Genomic DNA, 21,154 nt, shown 5'->3' with positions numbered 1-21,154 from the left:
CGAACTCACAGAGGTCCACCTGCCTCTGCCTCCCGAGTGCTGGGATTAAAGGCGCGTGACACCACTGCCCGGCGAGAACTGATGGATGAGAGGGTCTGATGTATTGATAGCCATGACGACAGCAAAGCTATCCAGCGTGGGACGCCTCAACGGTCCCACCTCTGAGGATGGATGTGTTCTGTGTGCGCTTCACATGTTACTGAGCACCTGATATGTAGCCAGGGTGTGTGAGGAACAGAACAGTGGAATTTACACTTTGCATGCCAGATGGCCTAGTGGCTGGGCAGCACAAAGAACATGCTGGCTGATGCTTTGCTTGGCATCTCCTTGCTACATGTCACGATAATTGTCCAAGTGTCTTTCCGTGCTCGTCTGTGAGAGCATATGAAGGAGCAAGGGCCATGATGCATGCATTCTTGTACAGAGAAGTCATTGGCTCTAAGCTGGAGTTCGAATCTCTGACGTGCCAGGTTCAGACTGGCTTTCATTACTCTGTCAGAATCTGGCATGTGCCCAGTACTTCATACTCCCTTCTCAGGCAAGTCCTTGCCCATCTCTGGTGCCACCTACATTCTGCCATCTTTTGTCAAATGAAAGTCAGATCTTAGAGGTATGCTTCCCAACACCCAAAGATTGCAATAGGCTCCTCCCAAATAAACTGGTGTCCTCACGCTGACCTTTGGCCCTACTTGGGCACTTTTCTTTTTGCTGCTTACTGATGTTGTCCTTTTAGCTGGAAAGGCAATGGAGAAGGTGTTTTGTCCTAGCACGAGCTGGCTACCTACCTTATAAGATATCAAGAAATGCTGAGGGCCTGGGAATATGGGTCTGGTCTAAGCCCTGCAACTGGCAAAGGAGGAAAGCAAAGAGCCCTATCCTCCTGGAGCGGTCACCAGCTGACAAAAGACACTGTGTCTCAGTTAGGGTTAGTACTGCTGTGATGAAACACCCTGACCAAAAGGGAGGGAAGGGTTTATTTGGCTAATGTTTCCACATAAGCCTGTTCATCACTGAAGGACAGGAACTCAAGCAGGGTAGGAGTCTGGAGGCAGGAGCTGATGCAGAGGCCTTGGAGGGGTGCTGCTTACCAGCTTGGTCTCCCTGGATTGCTCAGCCTGCTCTCTTATAGAACCCAGAACCATCAACACAGAGATGGGACCACCCACGGTCCCTCCCCCATTAATCACTAATTAAGAAAATGCTCTAAGCAATGGTTCTCAACCTGTGAGTTGTGACCCCTTTCAGGGTTCGTGTTTCAGATATCCTGCAAATATTTACGCCATATTCATAACAATTGTCAAATTACAGTAATGAAGTAGCAATAAAATATTTTTATGTTGGGGATCATCACAACATGGGGAGCTGTATTAGAGGGTTGCAGCATTGGGAAGGTTGAGAACCGCTGCTCTATAGACTAGCCGACAATTGTGTTCAAATGGATGGAGGCATTTTTTTCAATTGCAGCTCCCTCCTCTCTAATGACTCTAGCTTGGGTCAAATTGACACAAAACCACCCAACACACACACACTGTGAACAACATAGAAAGGAATGCAGAAAGAAGTGGTATACATTATCAGGCCTGGCAGCAAGCGCCTTTACCCACTGGGTTATCTGCCTTTGTATTCCTTAAGATTATATTGATGTTAAAACGTTAAAAAGAATGTCTGCATTATGAGAGATTCCAAAGTGCTGCGCAGGTCGTGAAGAGCCACCATATTCACTGCTTCACATTTATGTTTCTATTTGCTATTCCACCAGCCTCATATCAATATCTGTGTTCTAAGATCAGAAAAGTGATACGTGGGTATCAAACTGTCACTCACCCAAGGCCGCACAGTCGATACCCGCAGAGTCAGAGTCAACGCTCTTTGACCTTGTTCCTGCGACTGTGTTCTTGGCTGCTTCCCTATGTGACTTTCTTCGAAGGTGTTCTTACCATTCCTCCAAGGCTGTGGCTCCGCCTGGGACAGTTCGCCAGGGATGGCTTATATTTCGAATCACCTGGCACACAGACTCTTTCCCCAAGTGCAGTTGGCCACACTTTAATGAGACTCCGTAGACAAGCAGTGGGCAGTCCACAGTGGGAGTGTGTGAGAGGGGAGGTTGCCTCGTGGAAGGCTGCTATGTGGGAGAATGTGTGGCTCGCAGGACTCTAGCCTAGAGCCTTCTGGCCTCCTTACTTTGATCCTGTTATCTTTGGTCATGCCCAGTGTTGACTGATGAACTTCCTCCTTCCTCCCTGGGGTTCATGGGTAGAAAACTGTGTGGAGTTCCAGAAGACCAATGCTTCCCTGAATGTGACTTCCGAAAATGCCACCTCCCCTGTCATCGAGTTCTGGGAGTAAGTGAGACCTCTCTTCCTTTGGGATGTGGCTCTGCATTCGAAAGAGGGACCTGGACTGGGGACTTCCCTGGGCAGCGCCTATGTGGTTTAGCTCTGTAGTACCTTTACTATGGTTAATGCAGGATTGTTCTTAGACGGGCTTTAATTCTCATGTCAGACAGTGTCATATATGTGTACCTATACTAACCGCCCTCTCCTCTGGCTGAAGGTACTGCACCTCATCCAAACCCTATCCCGAATGTCATTCACCCAAGGCTTGATCCCTGACATCAAGCATTCTCAGATGGATGAGAAAGTTTATGTCTACTTCCCTTCCCCCGGGCTCAGTGAACCTTCCAAGCAAACTGAACTGGGTACAGTGTGTGTTAGCCACACTTTAGGTCTGTCTCCATCTCTGTGCAAAAGAGACAAGAGCGTAGAGGTGTCAGTCTCCTGCCCACACGTGTGCCCTCAGGGTTAGGGTGGTTGCCTAGCATGCTTTTGACTCTGGGTTCTATCTCCTATACAGAAGAGAAAACCCCACAAAACCAATAAAAAACCCCCAATAACACAGAAGGGAGGGAGAAGAAGGAAGGAATGAAATCCAAGCAAAAGGCCAGGGTACACCTTCTCTCTTAGGAGGCGAGTCCTGAAGCTCTCAGATGGCATCCAGCACCTGGGGGCGCTGCGCTGGGAGCTGGTCCTGTGCCTCCTGCTTGCCTGGATCATCTGCTACTTCTGCATCTGGAAGGGGGTCAAGTCCACGGGCAAGGTTTGTGCTGGCAAGTTCCTTCTTCCTCCCGTCCCAGGACAGCCTGCCTTCCGTAGGGACTGTCACCCTTGGTTTAGCCTAATTAAGACAGGAGGGGGTGACAATAGCAATTTATGTGGCTTCCTGCCTTGATTCTGTGCCTCTAATGGGTTCCATCCGTGTACTCCTGGGGGGTGAATGGAAGGAGAGAGGGAGGAGGGGCAGCACCAGAGGAACTCCAGTTTGGAATCTACAGTGGGTGTGAGCACCTTACAAATCTAACGGAGTCATGGGTCCCCATTTCATAAGAGTTCAGTGCACAGAGAATGCTGTTAGACCACACACCTCTGATGATTCTCAGCCAATTCTAGGATTTTGGCCTTTCTTTGCCCTAGAGGCCGAAGTGGAGAGGGTGTGTGTGCATGCACATGGGCATACACGCAAGCATGCGCTTGCCTCCTGAGCTGTTCTGGATCCCTGCCCTGGAGGCCTCTCATAAGTCTTCCTTCCTAAGTGACCCCCTCCACCACTGGAAGGGGTCACATAGCACAGAGATTTGCATGCCAGACCCCGGTGCTGTCTTTCTAAGCACTTGTGTGGGCAAAGGCTTGTGTTCACACAGCCACTCCACAAACACTGAACGGCAAGGAGGGTGGGGCTGGAGGGAAGAAGAGGTGAGTTGTGGTCCGAGGTCTGGAGAGATGGGACTGAACAGCTGCGAGGCTGAGGGAGGGGCAGGAGGGGAAACTCCCTTGGCCTTTGCTGTGGGCTGGGAGCTCGCTGTCAGACCCCATCCCCCTATTAGGGAGTTCCAGTGCGCTTAGTCTAGGGCACTTAACTCACTCTGTTCTTGTTTCTCCTCTGCTTGGCCAGGTGGTGTACTTCACAGCCACATTCCCTTACCTCATGCTGGCAGTCCTGTTGATCCGAGGAGTGACCCTGCCTGGGGCAGCCCAAGGAATTCAGTTTTACCTGTACCCCAACATCACACGTCTGTGGGACCCCCAGGTGAGAAGCTACTACAGGGCCACCAGATGACTTTGGGGGTACTTGAACTATACGGAGTACCTCAGCTCCCCAATGGTCCCCCAAGTATCTGTGATGACGGTGGTTAGCATGGTGGGAGTGGGCACGCTCCCTTCTGCAGATGTGGGCCAGCAATTGCTTGTGGTCATACGGTGCCTGCCACTGTTCCTTCTTGGTCTACAGACGCCCAGAGGACTTGGGACCCTGGGAATCATCCTTAGGGACTACAAATACCACTAAGCACTTTTATTGGCAGACTGCCCCCTTCTCCCTTTCTCGCCCTCGAATTCCACGTTTCCTTTTGAGCTTTGTCCCTTGTCGCCACCTCAGCCTGCCATCCTCTGCCCTATGGTGCCCTCTCTCTGGCCAAGTGACCTGACTCTTTAGTGTCTGCTTCCTGCTCCTCCCACAGCAGCTGGGCTGGTGTCAAATTTCCTGTCAGTTGTCTCTTTTTCATGGGCCTCCCTTTGGGGTGTCCATGCTCTCTCCCTCCACTGCCTACAGCTTCTCCGTGTCCGGGGGTGGGGATGCACTGGAGGGTTGTGTTGCTTTACAGTGAGGGAGTACGAGGTGCCCTGATTGTGAATGCCTGCTTCTGACAGGTGTCCTCTTGGCAGCCATTTTGAAGGCCGGTCAAGCAGCAGGGATGTGACGGCTGCTACCCAGGGTTACATGCTGCCTGGACTCAGAGGGGAGAGTGTGTCTAGGTCAGCGATGTTCCTCTTGGTTTTGGGGGGGGGGTTCTGTATCAATGCAAGGACCCCCAGGGGATTTGAGGACAAGTGGTTCCCCACAACTAAAGGACTGTTGGATGGCCTTGCATGGCACAAGCCCTATCTGTGAAGTTGTTGAAAGTTAGAAAGGCGAGGAATGGTCACAGGACTCTCAAGACCCCGCTGGTCTGAAGCAGTAGCTCTCCTTTGGGCAGAATTGGGGTTGATTCAAAGCTGAGCCCTTCGCAAATCTTCAACTTCATCTGGGGGAATTACAAGTCTTCTCTGGGTAGCCTGGCTCCCAGCAGGCAGGCCAGCCTCAGTCAGAATCTCCTCACAAAGCAGCCTTGGTCCTGAGTCTTCCTGAGGGTTGTGAGTCTGGCCTTCTCCTCTCTGGGTTCTCACAAACCACAGAGATAGAGGCTACTACTAAATGGCCACATGGGACGCTGGGACTTGGTCAGGCTATGGAGTTAAGTTATAGGACTGGAGCTGTTGAAGCTTCCTGGAGCTTGGCCAGCAAAGCTGTTTCACCACGCAGAGAGGAGGACCGCGGGCCCAGGCGTATGCAGTACTTAAGTGATGTTTCTGTTCCGTGATTTGGAAGCCTTTTGTACTTCCTGGAACCAGAGGGTTGTGGTGGACAATGGACAGCAAGCGGGCTGCTCTCGGGCAGCAGTGTCGGCCGGTAGGTAAAGGCAGGCTTGGATTCACCTTGCAGAAGGGGCTCTGAAAGACCGAAGGAGCCCAATATTGGTACCTTTGTCCTAATCAGTCATTTGCAGCTGGCAACTGACACATCCCTCGCACTATTAAGAGGTTTCCTTGTCTTATTTCAGCTAGACCTTCCAGCATATTAATGAACCACTCCTAACTTTATAGATAGAGAGACAGGTCTAGAGGCCCTTAAGAGCTTGTGGTATTGGATATGACGGCAGAGTGTCACGCGTGCCAGGCCAGCTCTCAACCCCAGGGTTTTAAGACTGTCTGTCTTCACGTGTGCAGCTGGAAACAGGTCAGGATGATGACAACCCTACAGACTCTTCTGGAAGGCAAGGAGGCAAGGTGTCTGCTCATCCTGGCTTCTTCTGCAACTCCCTCACTGCAAACTGTACTGGGCTGCATTCTGTGCCAGGCCCATTCTAGGAGCAGTGTGTGGTATATAAGTTCCCAGAAGTCATTGAGCATGGGCCAGGCAAGCTTCAGCTCCGGGGTTTAATGAAGTTGTGTCTGCCTCAGAGAGAAAGGCTCCCGCTGCCGTCCATCCAATCCCCAGGCAATTGTAGACTGCACAGGAAATGTGCCTGTTCCATAGGCTTTGTGGCTGTGGGCAGGGAGCATGTTCAAGGGCAGTGGGGTTGTAGTCCCGTGTTGAAGGTAGGTGGCTGTCACCTGTGAGCTGAGTAGTGCCTGCAGGGTGGGACATCCTGCTAGACCCTAATTGAATGTAGTTGGCACTCCCTGGGGAGTGTAATAATCCCAACTGGTGTTTGCCTGGCACTTGAGAAAGGTACAGAATCCCCGCTAGGTTACACAAAGACTAAAGGCATCTCTCCCGCCATGAGCAGAGGCGGGAAGCCAGGGGAGACTGCTGGGTTCCTCTCTCATTTCCGCCTCTCTGCCAGGCTTGCTGTGAGCTGGCCAGGTTCCTGCCTTTCCCAGGCTCCAGGGCTCCTGCTGAGAGCTGGCTCTTAGGAACACAGCAGCTGCTTTGCTCACACCATGCCTGTCCCTCATGGCCACCTCTTGTTCTACTGAACTTCAGCTGATGAGTAAGGGCAGGGAGTGGGGGGAGTGGGGGTAGATTGTCTGAAGAGCCCTGTGGGAACTTTAAAACCCCCACATGTTGCAATTCTCATGAAGTAGGGTGTTTAACTGCGGACCAAAACTAATTCTTTATTTTGTTTGTTTTTGTTTTTTGAGACAGAGTTTCTCTGTGTTGCCCTGGCTGTCCTGGAACTTGCTTTATAGACAAATTGGACCTTCAACTCACAGAGATCCGCCTGCCTCTGCCTCGGCCTCCCAAGCCCTGGGATTAAAGGCGTGCTCCACCGCCGCCCACCAAAACTAGGTCTTTATTTTGGTGTCATCTACTGGGAGCTGAAACGACAGCGGCTCACAACTGCTTATCTCTGGCTGGGCACGAGGCTCAGGGCCTGGCAAGGGCAAATTGTTCCAATCACCAAACATCCCGAGTCAGGTATTGGCGTCATTTTATAGATGGAGATGTGAAAGCTTAGAAATTGAAGACTTGTTGAGACGCAGAAGCTAGTACGTGAGAGGGGTAGGTTTGGTCTTGAGTACTCTTTTTTTTATATATCTTTAATATCTTTTTTAATTTTTATGATTTTATTGATTTTATGTGCATTGGTGTGAAGGTGTCAGATCCCCTGGAACTGGATTTTCAGACAGTTATGAGCTGCCATATGGGTGCTGGGAATTGAATCCAGGTTCTCTGGAAGAGCAGTCAGTGCTCTTAACCGCTGAGCCATTTCTCCAGCCCCATTGAGTACTCTTTTAAACAGGGATTCATGTAGTCCAGGCTGGCCTGGAACTTACTTGGTAGCTAGGGATGCCCTTGAATTCTTAATCCTTCTGTCTCTACTTCTCAAACCCTGGGATTACAAGGCATGTGCCATCATGGCCGTCTGAAAGCTTATAGATTATTTGAGTTCTAAGGACCACTTATTTTTTTTTTATTACTTTAGGGTAGGGAATTATTAACATTTATTTATGTATTACGCATTTTGTATTCATTGTTTTATTTGTTGTTGGACTGATTTTTTTTTTTTATGAGAACAGTATGGGTCAGAGAGGTAAATCAAGCACCAGTAATGGGTAGAAGTGGGGCTGGAGCCTCAATCTGTTTAACTGTGACTGTTTGTTTGACATTTGACCATTGACAGCCATTGCCCTTCTAAGAATAGCAGGCATTTATCCACAAATACAGAGTTTGAAGACGCCGTTCCTGGATCTGCGCTCTTCCTCTCTATCCCAAAGGCCTCTTTTTGCCCACACTCCAAGTGTTTTTCATACCCTTTTTTTTTTATTCTGGGTCAATCTTCTGGCCCAGCAGGAGACACATCAGAGTTCTGTTCTGAAACCCAGGGGGCGTGGAATGATGAGGCAGTGGGTCGCCTGTGGTGGGAACAGAACAGCTTGCTGTGTGTTCCTGAAGCCCCCGCCCCCATCCGGTTCCATTCCCCTGACCCAGCAGGTGTGACAAGCTGCAGCTGCACCGAGCTCTGCCAAGTTCACAGCCAGAGGGCTTTCGTCAAAGTCTGCATCTGACCCTTGAGCTTTGAACTCTCGCCCTCCTGGGTGGCAGTTTCTCTGTTCTCATTGACCTCTCTCCTGCCATGGTCCATTCTGCTCCCCTGTCCCCAGCTCCTGCTAGGGGAGGCAAGCAGCCAAGTCATGGTTTTTCTTAAGACTTCTTCCCAAATCCAAGTTCACAAATATGCATGGTCACAGGATGGGGCCACCACCTGCCTAGGGGCCATCACAGTGTCTCTGTAGGCACACAGGGGGTGTCCTTTTAACACAGGGCCAACGCATTATGAGGTGGGGCAAAAGTTCAAGGCTAGCGAGGCTTTCAGGCTGTACAGCTAAGGCCTGGATGTCCTATTTGGGAGAAAGCAGCTGACATCATGACAACTGTGCCATGAACTCAGCCCTCTCACCTCCAGCCCAGGGACACACTCTCTGTCCAGACTCAGTGTTCCTTGCTTCAATGACCTGCTGGTTAAGTGGCTCAGACCCTATGGGGTCAGGAACGAATCGAACAGAATATGAGAGGTCACTATGTTCCCTGAGACGATTAGGACACTTTTAGGAGGGGACCTGGAACGTCTTGAAGGAAAAGTCGCTTGGGTGGCATCACTCTCACGTGTCCTTGCCGTCCCGTCCCCTTAGCACCGCCCTCTGCTGGTCACTCCCACTGCTTTTCCCCATGGCAATCTCCCCTCATGATTATCTGGTGCCTTCTACCCCTGTGCTGTTGTCTGGTGACTTCGAGCCCTTTTCCCAACCTCAACTATGCTTCCCACTGCTGCTGGCTTTTTCCCGGGGGGAAGTGCTCAGTGGGCAGAGAGGATAGACGGCTGCAGACCTTCTCCCCTTCTCTACCATATCTCTCTTTGGTCCCTATGTCTGTAGGGACAGAACTACAGTAAGAGGAGGGGTAACTGGCCTGCATCTGATGCATCAGTTTCTCAAGGACTCTGTCAGTGAGTGATCCCATAGTTGACTGTTAGTATCACCAGGGAGCTTGGGAAGGTTCTGGGTTCTCCTCCAGCCTGCGAGGCTCAGTGTCTCAGCCGTGGATGTTGGCTGAGGAGCAGACGTGATTCTAGGTGGTCAGCTAGCTGCCCTTGGGTCCCCTAGATGCCCATTGTGGAGAGGAAGATTGGCACTTGAGTAGGAGGAGCAAGTGGGGGGTGGGGTGAGTGCAGAGCAGAGGGACAGAGGGTGAGGGTGGTGGCTATAGCGAAGGAATTAGGGAGGGGCAGGAAGGGACTGGGGAGCTGTGGGGCTAGCAGGGGTACTGGAGGTTGCTATCTGTGGAAGGAAATGAGGGGAGGTAAGAGGGCTATGGCCTCCGGAGCCTACCTCCTGCAACCCTGAAGAATGGCTTAGCCCCGAGCCCTGGTGGGATATTATTCTAGCTGTTCGATCGAAACCACAGCATGCAAGGCTGGGTCAGCCAGCTGAGATAACAGTGACAGCCTCATTGAGGTTTAGATGGGGAATCTTCGGCTTTCCACTTCATCCTCTGGAACGCCCGCGAGCGGGGAACTATTCTCTTCGCTTTTAAGACATAAAGGATTGTGGAACAAAGCTACGGGCTTGAAGTGGCTTTGATATTATGGACCCACATCCCTAGAAATGCCTTCACCACTGGTCACGCTGCTGTGAGACTTGAGATAGGAGGACACGGGGCAGAGCCAAGGGCTTTGTATTCATGGTTGAATACCTGATATTAAGCTCCAGATGAGGAGCATCCTCGAATCTTCCCCACCATGCCTCTGCTAGTCTTCTTTGAATGCCCAACATCTGTTCCATCCTGTGGCATCCTCAAGAAACTCCATTTAGGGGCCCAAGATGGAGAGCCAGGATGTGAGCAGCGGGAAGAGGGCTGCCACCATGGCTGGCAGAGCCTGGAGCGTGCCCTCATGCTCATGTGGGCATGACTCCCATGGGCTTCCGTACCGTTCAGCTTCCTCCTTTCCCTTGTGTAGGTGTGGATGGATGCAGGCACCCAGATCTTCTTTTCCTTTGCCATCTGCCTGGGGTGCCTGACAGCCCTGGGCAGCTACAACAAGTACCACAACAACTGTTACAGGTGACTCTCTCATCTCTTGGCAACCCAGGTCAGGATGGACTGCACCAGCTCATGCCCCTGGTCCATCTGCATCCTACCTTGGTACCCCAAGGCCGTGGAAAAGTCAGAGAAGCTGGCAGGAGCTGGGCAAAGGATTGCTTTTCAGAGGGTAGGATAGCTGTGATTGGCTGGAAGACCCTATCAGGCGCACAACCTTCCCTGGCTTATTAAGAGGCTCATGGGTGCAAGAGCTCTATGCCAGCAAAGATAGTAACTGCTGATGTCGTGCAATAGTGGCCCGGTCTTGGTGACTCTACCTGGCAAATGTGTCCTTACACATTCTCGCTTCACTACCTGGGCCTGCCTCCCGGACAGCCCTTGCTTGTGATCTCTGTCTCACGCTGAACCTGGTTCATACTCAAGAGTTTCAGCCCATCTTAATATTGTCTGAAATACTGCCAAAATTTCTATTGTGTATCTCAAGATCAAATTGAAATGCCTAAGAGTTCTTTGCTATTTGTTATTTTCTATGTCGAGAGTACATGCGCTCATATGAGAGTGGCCGTGTGCCCAGATGTAGGAGCAGTGTGTCAGGGCGGAGGTGACAGAGCGCAGGATCGTTTAGTGTTTTCCTTCCACGTGGTATTATTCTTTCAGGACCACCATGGTTTATTCTACATATGAGCTAGCTAGTCAGGGGTCAAAGGACTAGAGGAGGGGTGCCCTTGACCAATCTAATTCTGCCAGGGAGCCCCACCCTTGGCCTCTGCAACTGTGGGAGAAGCTGTATTCCCCAGGATTTCTGTTAGCTCCCGGACAGAAAGCCCAGGCTTTTGGCAGTTCTCTCCTGACCTAACCGGATGCCTCCTTATGCCACCTGCACCCCACAGGGACTGTATCGCCCTTTGCATTCTCAACAGCAGCACCAGCTTCGTGGCCGGGTTCGCCATCTTCTCCATTCTGGGCTTCATGTCTCAGGAGCAGGGTGTGCCCATCTCTGAGGTTGCTGAGTCAGGTGAGTGTCCTGGGGGAGTTGAAGACAGGTTCACTCTTGGCAACCAGGATCCTGAGTTAATGCTGAAAAAAGTTTCCGATTTTGGAGCATTTCAAATTTTCAGAGTAGGGTCCGTATAAATGTTCCCAAATCAAAAAAAAGCAAAACAAAACAAACAAACAAGCATTTTCAATAAAGGACATTGAAGCAGTATATGGCACATGCTATGTAGAGCGTCTGGCTTGTACCATGAGGTGTAAACTATGTTAAACTGATACCAATACTGTCCTGGCTGTTCTAGAGTGGGAACAGGGTCCAAGGTCACAGAGTACCCTTGGCTTTTCAGAGGAAGCTTCCTATGGCTTAACCAGGCTTTGGCAGGGAAATTTGTTCTTGCCATTTGAATAACTTAAGGGAGCAGTTATTTGACAGTAAATGTGCCAGTGGGTTCTTTTACTTCTGGGTCACTCATGACGGGGACAGAAAAGTCTTCAGGGCAGCCACAGTGAATTGCAGGTCCAGACCAAATCCAGCCTGAGCATTTCCTTTACTACGGTTGTCAGCACAGGAAAGCAAGCATCCTCCCTGTCCTAGATGGCAGCAGACCCCTCCCATCTTTTCTTACTTTCCTCAGGTCAGCTTCACAGGTTTGTTTGGCCTGCCAGTTCTTGGACCTCATTCTTGGCTTGAGACCCTTGGTTTGAGGCAGTAGATCTGGGCATCTAGAGCCCTTGTTAGACCCGAATTTCTTCATTGCAGGGTCTCTAGCCTCTCTTCTTGCTGTAATAGAGTGGGGTTGTGCCAGGGGCACTGGGAACCAAGTGGATGTTTGGGTGACTCGTGTCAGTACGTGCTAGTGATGACAACTTTGGGGGCAGTTTCTTCCAGCTCTGTTATTCCATGGCCCCATCCTGGGAGGCCCTGGGGTTGCAGAGGCCTGGAGCTGGCTCAGGCTCTGGGCTGTGTTCCTCTGCTCCTGCCGTAGGCCCCGGCCTGGCTTTCATCGCCTACCCTCGAGCTGTGGTGATGTTGCCCTTCTCACCATTGTGGGCCTGCTGTTTCTTCTTCATGGTTGTTCTCCTGGGACTGGACAGCCAGGTATCAGAGGCGGCCCTTCCGAGTCTGAGGCATGAGTGGGTGTGGAGGGCGCTGGTTGAGCTTTGCAACCTGTGAGACCTTGAAGAGTTGGGGGACTGGGTGGATGTCTGAGGTGGATACCATTTTAGGGACCTGGAGGAGCTTTCAAGGTGGTGTCCCCTCACACTCACATACAGGGATATCTGCTCTCGGGGTTGGCGCGGGAGGCTTCTGGCCGGAAGGAAGCTGGAGCTGGCTGGTGGGGCTTGCTCTGGGCGCTCCCTTTTCCCCTACTTTCTCTTATCCTCTCATTCAGTTTGTGTGCGTAGAAAGCCTGGTGACAGCGCTGGTGGACATGTATCCCAGGGTGTTCCGTCGGAAGAACCGAAGGGAGATCCTCATCCTTATTGTGTCTGTCACCTCCTTTTTCATCGGGCTGATCATGCTCACAGAGGTGAGACGCTGGGAGTCTGGATGGGGACCTGACTGGGAGTCAAACGGATACTGACACCTGCTGGGAAGGACCACAGGGTAGGCTTCCCGGCTGGGGGAGCACCACCTCCCTCTTTAGCCCCCACAGAATGAGCGGTTGAGGGGTAATTTGGCTCCAGGGTAACAGAACATAAGGCAGGATACATGGGGAATCTAATATTGGAAAAGCTGGCTCTCTGCTGGGGTCCCATGCTTTCCCAGGGATGACCTCAAAGGGAAAGAAGTACCCTGGGGATGGGTGGCCCTCTGTCCGTGTCACCCTGGGGAACACAGGTGACAGAACCCATCAGCTTGAGGAATCCAGTGATGGCTATCTTTCCTCAAAAGACTGTACACTGTCTGGAGCTTTTGGGTCTAACCCTGGACAGCCTCAGGGACAAGAATAACAGCTCTCTGATGCTCTTCATCTTCTATCCAAAAACAATGCTAAGAAACGGCGATTGCTTTTGACTTCTGGGACTTCGGAGGTTAAAGCTCTCTTGTCTTATGCTACTGTCTGTGGACCCCACCACCTCTGCCCTGCGGGATACAGGGGTCATGGGGTCAGCCCTTCTGCGTCCTCCCAATCATCGTCTCCCACGCAGGGTGGCATGTACGTGTTTCAACTCTTCGACTACTACGCAGCCAGCGGCATGTGCCTTCTCTTCGTGGCCATCTTTGAGTCTTTCTGTGTGGCTTGGGTTTATGGTGAGTGGCTTCCGCCCTGGGCCCAGAGCCTGGCACACTCTTCCACGCCGGCACTCTCCGAGAGAGACAGCTGCTGCTCACACTCCCTTTTCCTGTCTGTCATAGCCTTACCGAAAGCACCTGAAGGGTTCACGTCCTGTCTCGTCCAAACCCTTTAACCCTTCCCTTTCCCTGATGGTGTGTATGCCCGCGATTCCTAGCCAGCTGCTTTCTCCCAGCCATGGTTCCAAAGGCAGCCTTGCCACCTGTTTGCCCATGCCCATCCTAGCCTGTTTGGCCCCATCCCAACCCCTCACAGCCTGAAATGCATCTTCTGTCCTTCTTCCTCCCTGCCTGACAGGAGCCAGCCGCTTCTATGACAACATTGAGGATATGATTGGATACAAGCCATGGCCTCTTATCAAATATTGTTGGCTCTTTTTCACCCCAGCTGTGTGCATGGTAACAGAATTCTCACGGGGTAAAGGCACGGTGCAGGGTAGAGGGGCATTGTGGTTGCAGTGGAGTGGAGGCCCCTGGTTGCCTTGGCCTTGGACACTGTCTTAGATTCGTTCATTCTCTCGCTAGATAACTTAAAAGGGTTCTGCTCACCACAGGGGCATTAATCGAGGTTCAAGGCTGTCAGATGAGCTGACGACCATTAGTCCAGTGTGAGGCTGATATCCCAGAAAGGACTGACATGTAATGGTAGGCTGCTCAGAATCTTGCTTGTGAGCACAGCAGCAGGCCCCCAGAGTGCTCGCCACACACATGCTGTCTCAGCGACACACAGGAAGAGTGTCAGCTCTATATCACTTTATAGACAGGTGAGCACTCACACCATCTAGGATGGTTCAGAGAGCTGGGATTCGGCAGCTCCTGGAGCCTCTATCGTGTGCCTGGCATGAGCGAGGAGGCTGGAAGGAGACTGGAGTCCCTACGCCTGACTCTTGGTGCAGGAGACGGCACAGAGTTATGTCCTAATTAGACCCGACTGAGGAGAGGGACCCAGGGGCCTGGCAGTGACAGGGGATAGACACTGAGAATTGCTACCCAGGAGTGGACTTGGAGTAGAATGTGGGTGGAGCTTGGAGGCTGACTGACCTAGATAAGCAGCACAGCCTTCTGGGAGAACAAACCCTACCAGGCAGCTGTGGGGGTGGGATGGAGGGGGGATGCCGATGGCACAGAGCCCCAGCACCAACCTCTTTGTCTTCCATTTCCCTCCAGGCAACCTTTCTGTTCTCCGTGATCAAATATACACCCCTGACCTACAACAAGAAGTACACATACCCGTGGTGGGGGGATGCCTTGGGGTGGCTTCTCGCTCTATCCTCTATGATCTGCATTCCTGCCTGGAGCATCTACAAGCTTAGGACTCTCAAGGGCCCACTCAGAGAGGTAGGCGGAAAGCAATGGGGGATAGAACCTCACTGGATGAATAGGTCTTGGATGGCAGGTGGGTGGCTTCCCATGGAGCTGGTGTATAAAGGGCACCCCCGCCCCGCAGCCTGGCGTGGGTGCCAAGGTTCCAGAGAAAGAGTACTTGGGGGTCTTAAGAAAGGGACACAGCACAACTGTAAGACTTTTGGTCTGTGACTGTGGGGTTGGCAGCTGGAACAGGTTTACGACAGGGAAGGCAGACAGACGTTAGTACCAGCAGGCATCCTTCCTCTACCGCGATGACTATCTCTGCTCTCCTTCCAGAGGCTCCGCCAGCTCACGTGCCCGGCTGAAGACCTTCCCCAGAAGAACCAACCAGAACCTACCGCTCCTGCTACGCCTATGACATCCCTTCTCAGGCTCACAGAATTGGAGTCTACCTGCTAGGGCCAAGGTCTTTGACATGCCTGTGAGCCTGGCTCTGGACAGCTATAGGAGCAGAGGGCAGAAGCCCCCCTCTGTGCTGGGGGAGATAAGACAAGAGGGGGTATTTGGAAGCCACCGTCTGAACTGGGTACCTCCTGTCTCAATTCCCCTCTTCCAGAGTGGTCCAAACCTTGTAACATGTCCACATCAGTAACACCCCTTGAGGCAGCTTGGGAAGCCCAACAAGGGTTGCGGAGGTTAAAACCTGGCTGGTCGCTGGGCCCCCTTCCCTCCATGCCATTAAATTCGACTTCCTCCCACCACTGCCTGCCAGTATGCCTGATTTCTGCCCTGTGTTTGTGCCTTGCCCCACCCCCACCTTCATTGTGGAACTGTGGCTCTCCGGTCCTGCTTCCTGCTAACTCTGTCCTTACTGAGTTTGCCCTGAATCACACAACAGGCATGGCTGCTATGCTGGGACAGGGGAGACAAATGATGGGGCTAGACCAATGTCCTCCATCACACATTCGGATTGAAGAAAGCTTCCCCCCCCCGTGCTTTCCTAAGGTCTCATGTGGTCCAGCATTGTCCTCTCTACTTCTTGCCACCACTTCACCCTATTTCCATCATAGGACTAACAAGGGAAGAAAGGGAAGGACAGAGGGGACCAGGCTCTGGTTACAAGATGGAAGAAGACAAACGGGTTACAGCTTCCTCCTGCCCACACGACCCTTGCTGTGTCCCTACCCTGCTTGCCAACACTGTCAGCTGTGGGTCCCCATGGACTGATGCAGGCTGAGAGACTGGCTGCCAGCTGGGCCTGTGCAGATCCAGACGGATGCAGAGGGGTCTTGCAGAGGAAGCCGTGCCCAGACTCTGCCAGCAGAGGGATCCACTTCCTTCAGACAGCCTCATTCTCAGCTAGCAAGAGGTTCTGACACAGGATACTGTCACTTCCAGATGTGACCACACGGGGGTGGCACCGTCATGTGCTCAGCCCCGCGATGAACCCTTAAGGCTAGGTTTCAAGAGAATCTGACAGAAGGCTGGCAAAGCTCTAGGATGTTGCCTGGAGGTGAAGCAAGATCTTAGGCATACCTTAGCAACCAGCCTCTAAGGGGACGGGGAGGGGGCGCCTGATGCTGCTGTGTGCTGTCAACGTGAGACGAACGTGTATGTCTTCCCATCTAACGCAAGGTCTACCTGGGGCCTCTGGTGCTCCTTGACTTGGCTAAATGTCCTGTGGCTGTTCAGGCATTCCCGGTGGCTTCTCGGCTGTTGACATGTCAGTTTCAAGGGAAATGTATTGAAGTCTTTTCCAATTCGAGTTTCTTCTGTCTTGTGTCTGAAAAGTCTGTAGAAATTAGGGACAGTGGTCCTCCTGTGTGGGGACATGAATTCTTTCTCCTAGGTGTCTTGGACACAGGCTTGGTCATATTCTGCAGGTTTAATGTGCCCAAACCCAGGATTCTACTGTCTCGATTCTCCGTCTACCTGACATATTTCTAGATGGCTACAGCACCACGCAATATTTACCACATGTATGGGCAGAACCGGAATCCAATACATTTCCTTTTTTGAGACAGGGTCTCACTATGTAGCCTTGGCTGGCCTGGAACTTGCTTTGTAGAGCAGGTTGGCCACTTGCCTCTGCCTCTGAGTGCTGGGATTAAAGGTGTGCACCACTGCCTGGAACAGAAGCAGTTTCCTGGACAAACAAACAAAATGTTTTGAGAGGGAGTCACAGAAGGTGACAACCTGGGTAGGCCATACTGACTGCCGGGGAACCTGGGTAGGCCATGCTGACTGCCGGGGAACCTGGGTAGGCCATGCTGACTGCCGGGGAACCTGGGTAGGCCATGCTGACTGCTGGGGAACCTGGGTAGGCCATGCTGACTGCCGGGGACCGGGGTAGGCCATACTGACTGCTGGGGAACCTGGGTAGGCCATGCTGACTGCCAGGGGACCGGGGTAGGCCATACTGACTGCCAGGGAACGCGGGTAGGCCATACTGCCAGGGAACCTGGGTAGGCCATGCTGACTGCCGGGGAACCTGGGTAGGCCATGCTGACTGACGGGGAACCTGGGTAAGCCATACTGACTGCCAAGGAACCTGGGTAGGCCATACTGACTGCCAAGGAACCTGGGTAGGCCATGCTGACTGTCAAAGAAACTGGGTAGGCCATGCTGACTGCCAAGGAAACTGGGTAGGCCATGCTGACTGCCAGGGAACCTGGGTAGGCCATTCTGTGTGTATGCTCTCTCTCTCTCTGTGTCACCTTGTTTGATCAAAGTTTTATAAATCTGCTGAGGAAATGAGGTGGTTCAGTGGTGATGAGGTGAGTCCCACTCATGAGAGTCACAAATGGTGGAATTAATGCTATGAAAACCATGTGTTTTAGCCTAAGAACCAGGAAGCTGGTTCTGTCCCTGACTTGTGTTCACCTCATGGCATATCTTGGTAGAAACTCCTTGGAATTCACGCTCATTTTTCAGATGTGAATAACACTATGTACTCCAACCCACGCAGGTCTATTCCAGGGCTCAAATGAAGTCAGGGGCCCAAGTGTTCCTTTAGTCCAGTTTTGGGGATGGATGTGGGAGGAAGACACTGGCTATCCATGCAGGGCTGGCAGGTGGAGGTGTGAGGAATGAGGCTGGTGTGGTCAGAGTTGGCCAACCAACACTTTCATTTTTTTTGTTTTTTTGTTCGGAGGCAGGATCTCAGTCTTGGCTCAGTGTGGCCTTGAACTCACAGAGATCCTCCTGCTTCAACTTCCCAAGTGCTGAGATTATAGGTATGAGTGACCATGCCTAGGTACAGTCAGGGTTGGGAACCATGGTACTTGACTTTGGCTGGGGTGGGAACAGAGGGGACCTGTGTCAACCTGGCAGTACACACACTAGATCCAGCAGGACACAGACTGGATCCAGCAGGACACAGACTGGATCCTGCAGGACACAGACGGGATCCTGCAGTACACACATGGGATCCTGCAGTACACAGACGGGATCCTGCAGGACACACACTGGATGCAGCAGGACACAGACGGGATCCAGCAGGACACAGACTGGATCCTGCAGGACCCTGAAGAAGAAAGCAGAACAGTTAGAGAAAAGCCAGTAGGCAGGAGCCAAGTCTTATGGGAAATGATCTCTGAGAGCAGAAGGCGGAAGCCTAGGAGCTACTGGCGTCTGAGAAGATGCCCGTGGCATCAGGGAGGCACTTACTAAGCACGAGCCCACTAGGCTGCCTGAAGACTTCAGCTGCCCAAGGCTCAGCCTCAAGCATGCGCACACAGACAGCCCCTGATGAGCCTTAGACAAGGTGCTCACCCAGGCAGCCTTCTCCACAGAGGTTCACAGTCTTCTTTGGACCTTAACTCTCACACTCAATAACTTCAACAAACTAACCCCTCCAGTCCTCAGTTTCTCCTCTAAAATATGCTAACATGACTAGTTACCGCACAGCATCACCAGGCTCCAGCAAAGGCAGCCCCAGGAAGCACTTTGGTAAACCCTTCCACGTACTGTGTCTGTACCCCAACAGGGGCTCTCCTCATAGCAGAAAACCCCAGGAGGTATCCAGGACAGATTCTACCCTTTAGTCTCAGGAAGAAGGATGTGGATTTACTGGGCTAAGGGAGGCAAGGAAGAAGTAGCCCCAAACAGCCTGTGGTCCAATGTCCCTGCTCCATACTGGGGTATTTTCCAGAAAAAGTGGGGCTGGAGCCCTTCATATCCTGCCCAGAGCCTGGTTCCAAGAGACCAGCATATGCTGTCCTAGCCAAGGGAAGAGTATAGCCATTTTCTCCTGCACCTGCATCCTTCTCCTTCCCTCTTTCCCTTCTTCTCTCCCTCTCCCATCCACCCACCCATCTAATACAGGCCATGGGCCTGCTCAGAGACAGCATGCACTAAATGCTAAAACAGCAGCAGAGACTCATGCGATGAGACCCCTGCCCATTAGCTCTCCATGATCTGGGAAAGGAGCATGGGCTCGTGGGATCCAGAGGCACAGGTTCAGATCCCAGTCTCTTCACTTACTGTGTGTGGGCACAGGGTGAAGGGTTTCACTTCTATTCACCCCGGCACCCTCCTCAGGAAAAGAGTCTTTTATATCCACATCTCAAGGCTCCTAAGGGAGGCAACATGTGGGGTATCCAGCCTGGATTAGGAACTCAGAAAATGGGTTCCATAGTAGGTCCCTATGAGCGCACATGGGGTGAGAACATGATAAATGAAAATGACTCTTTCCGCAGCGAGACTGTATATCCATTTTGTCTCAGCTATGGACAGCCCTTGGCAGGTATTCGCAAAGACATGATGATCTCTGGCTTCTTGAGTTCTGTTTGGTCTGAAAAACAGGAAGGTGTTGGGGACTGTGGAAGTTGGGATGAGCTTGGTTAAGGGGGACCAACATTAAGATAGGGAGACAAAGGTCTGAGGTAGCTGGGTGAAGAAAGGGAGGGATTAGGTAAAACCAGACTCTGCTCACTGGGCAGAAAGGGGAAAGAGTCAGGCTGACAGAGCTGGTACTTTCTCATAGACTCTGGAGTCTCCTGCACATGGAACACTAACTAGGGAGCCACGATGGTAGGCCCAACATCACGAACAGAGCAGACCCAGCAGGGCAGGCTGCACCATGACAGCTGAGCATGACTGAGAGGTGTGTGGGCTCTGGCAGGTCATGGCTTTTCCTTTCAGAGCCGGTCTCCAGCCCCACTCCTGGTTTCACGGAGGTAAAGGGCTTGAGAGATGGACTCACTCTGGTACTTCTTGATGGGAAACAGAGGCCAGGGGGTGGGTGCCAGTGGAAAATTACAGACTGCCAGTCTCACTTCACACCCTCCGCTGCTAAGGAAGATCTAGCAGACAAAGGGGAAGTCCACACAGAGGGAAATTTCCCTTTCTCCCCACAACTTCCCCTGTTTCCATACCACCCAGCACCGAGGGAGCAACTCAGCTTTCCCAGAGGCTACAGGCCTTTTCACATCCACACTGTGAAGACACACACACACAGAGCCCTGTTTTGGAAAATATTCCCATCGTGGCTGAGGGGACACACATGCCCCATGTGGAATCACATTTGACAGCTGCCAGGCTGTTGCAGATGAGCTCAGTGATGCCCAGAATCCGAGTGCCTGGACCCCAGGATCCCCATCAGAGACTATATAGCAAATACTGAGAGCTTGCCTTCAGTACCTGTGATTTCCTAGGCATGGCCACATTGACTTTAACCCTCACAGCAGCCCTGCAAATCATACATCATCCATTTCTCCCAAGTGGGAAACTGAGGCTCAAAATCTGCCTTGACTGAGGGACCGTGGTAGGGGAGGAGAGGAAAGTCAGGGTGGGAAGGCTGTACCCGGGGTCCTATTTGCATTTTCCCTTCCCATGGTATGCCCACTCTGGAACTTTCTCTAGGAAAATCCCAAGGAGAAGGCAGTGGCTGTAAGGCCTACGACTTTGCTGGGGAGCCACAGAGGGCAGGTACTTGGTGGAAAACTCCAGTGTGTGTGATTCACCCTCCTCCCATGCCCTCGTCACTGAGGCCAGCTCCCCTCCCAAAGTCCTCAGTGTCTAGCCTGGAAGTTGGTGGCTCCTGTCCCACTGCTCTGGTAAGAGGGGGCTGTACTTTGCCTAAGAAGGAGTCAGTATTAGGGGTGGAGGTGAAAGCAAGGGTGAAGAAGGGTAAAGGGCTGGGAGCAAGAGAGAGGTCAGGAAGGTAGGGCTGCCCAGGCTTGCTACCTGTTCAGCAAGGCTCTGGGGAGCTTGTCCTAGACAGTGCCCACTGGAAAGACACTAGGAGGGAGTTGGGAAGGAGGGGGCTGGAGGGGATACAGAGACAGGGTTAGAAAGGCTGGACTTCTCCAGGGTCGATGTTGTAATCCTGGTTTATAGACTTTTCAATCTCTCTTGTTGCTTGTGATATGTCTCTGTCCCCCCTTCCTCTGTCTCTCTGTCTCTCTGTTTCAG

General features: G+C 52.1%; 1 protein-coding gene across 4 annotated transcripts in view; it reads left to right on the top strand.

Annotated features, from left to right (window-relative positions):
* Slc6a13 (solute carrier family 6 member 13) overlaps positions 1-15,495 on the top strand; it is a 34,984-nt gene extending 19,489 nt beyond the window's left edge. For all 4 annotated transcript variants that reach the window (XM_085687060.2, XM_048444326.3, XM_048444327.3 and 1 more), the window contains 11 exons: positions 2,258-2,342; positions 2,964-3,096; positions 3,949-4,083; positions 10,055-10,158; positions 11,028-11,152; positions 12,117-12,229; positions 12,525-12,662; positions 13,285-13,387; positions 13,728-13,828; positions 14,597-14,767; positions 15,074-15,495. In XM_085687060.2, coding sequence (XP_085543186.1) covers positions 2,258-2,342; positions 2,964-3,096; positions 3,949-4,083; positions 10,055-10,158; positions 11,028-11,152; positions 12,117-12,229; positions 12,525-12,662; positions 13,285-13,387; positions 13,728-13,828; positions 14,597-14,767; positions 15,074-15,196 — 1,331 coding nt within the window. In that variant the 3' untranslated portion in view covers positions 15,197-15,495. The remainder of the gene's footprint in view (positions 1-2,257; positions 2,343-2,963; positions 3,097-3,948; positions 4,084-10,054; positions 10,159-11,027; positions 11,153-12,116; positions 12,230-12,524; positions 12,663-13,284; positions 13,388-13,727; positions 13,829-14,596; positions 14,768-15,073) is intronic.
* The last annotated feature ends 5,659 nt before the right edge of the window (positions 15,496-21,154 follow it).

Source organism: Myodes glareolus, chromosome 3, assembly GCF_982192425.1.
Source record: "Myodes glareolus chromosome 3, mMyoGla1.1, whole genome shotgun sequence".
Classification (NCBI taxonomy): Eukaryota; Metazoa; Chordata; class Mammalia; order Rodentia; family Cricetidae; genus Myodes; species Myodes glareolus.
The sequence above is the reverse complement of the archived record's forward strand: the minus strand, read 5'-3'. Positions and strand labels throughout refer to the sequence as shown.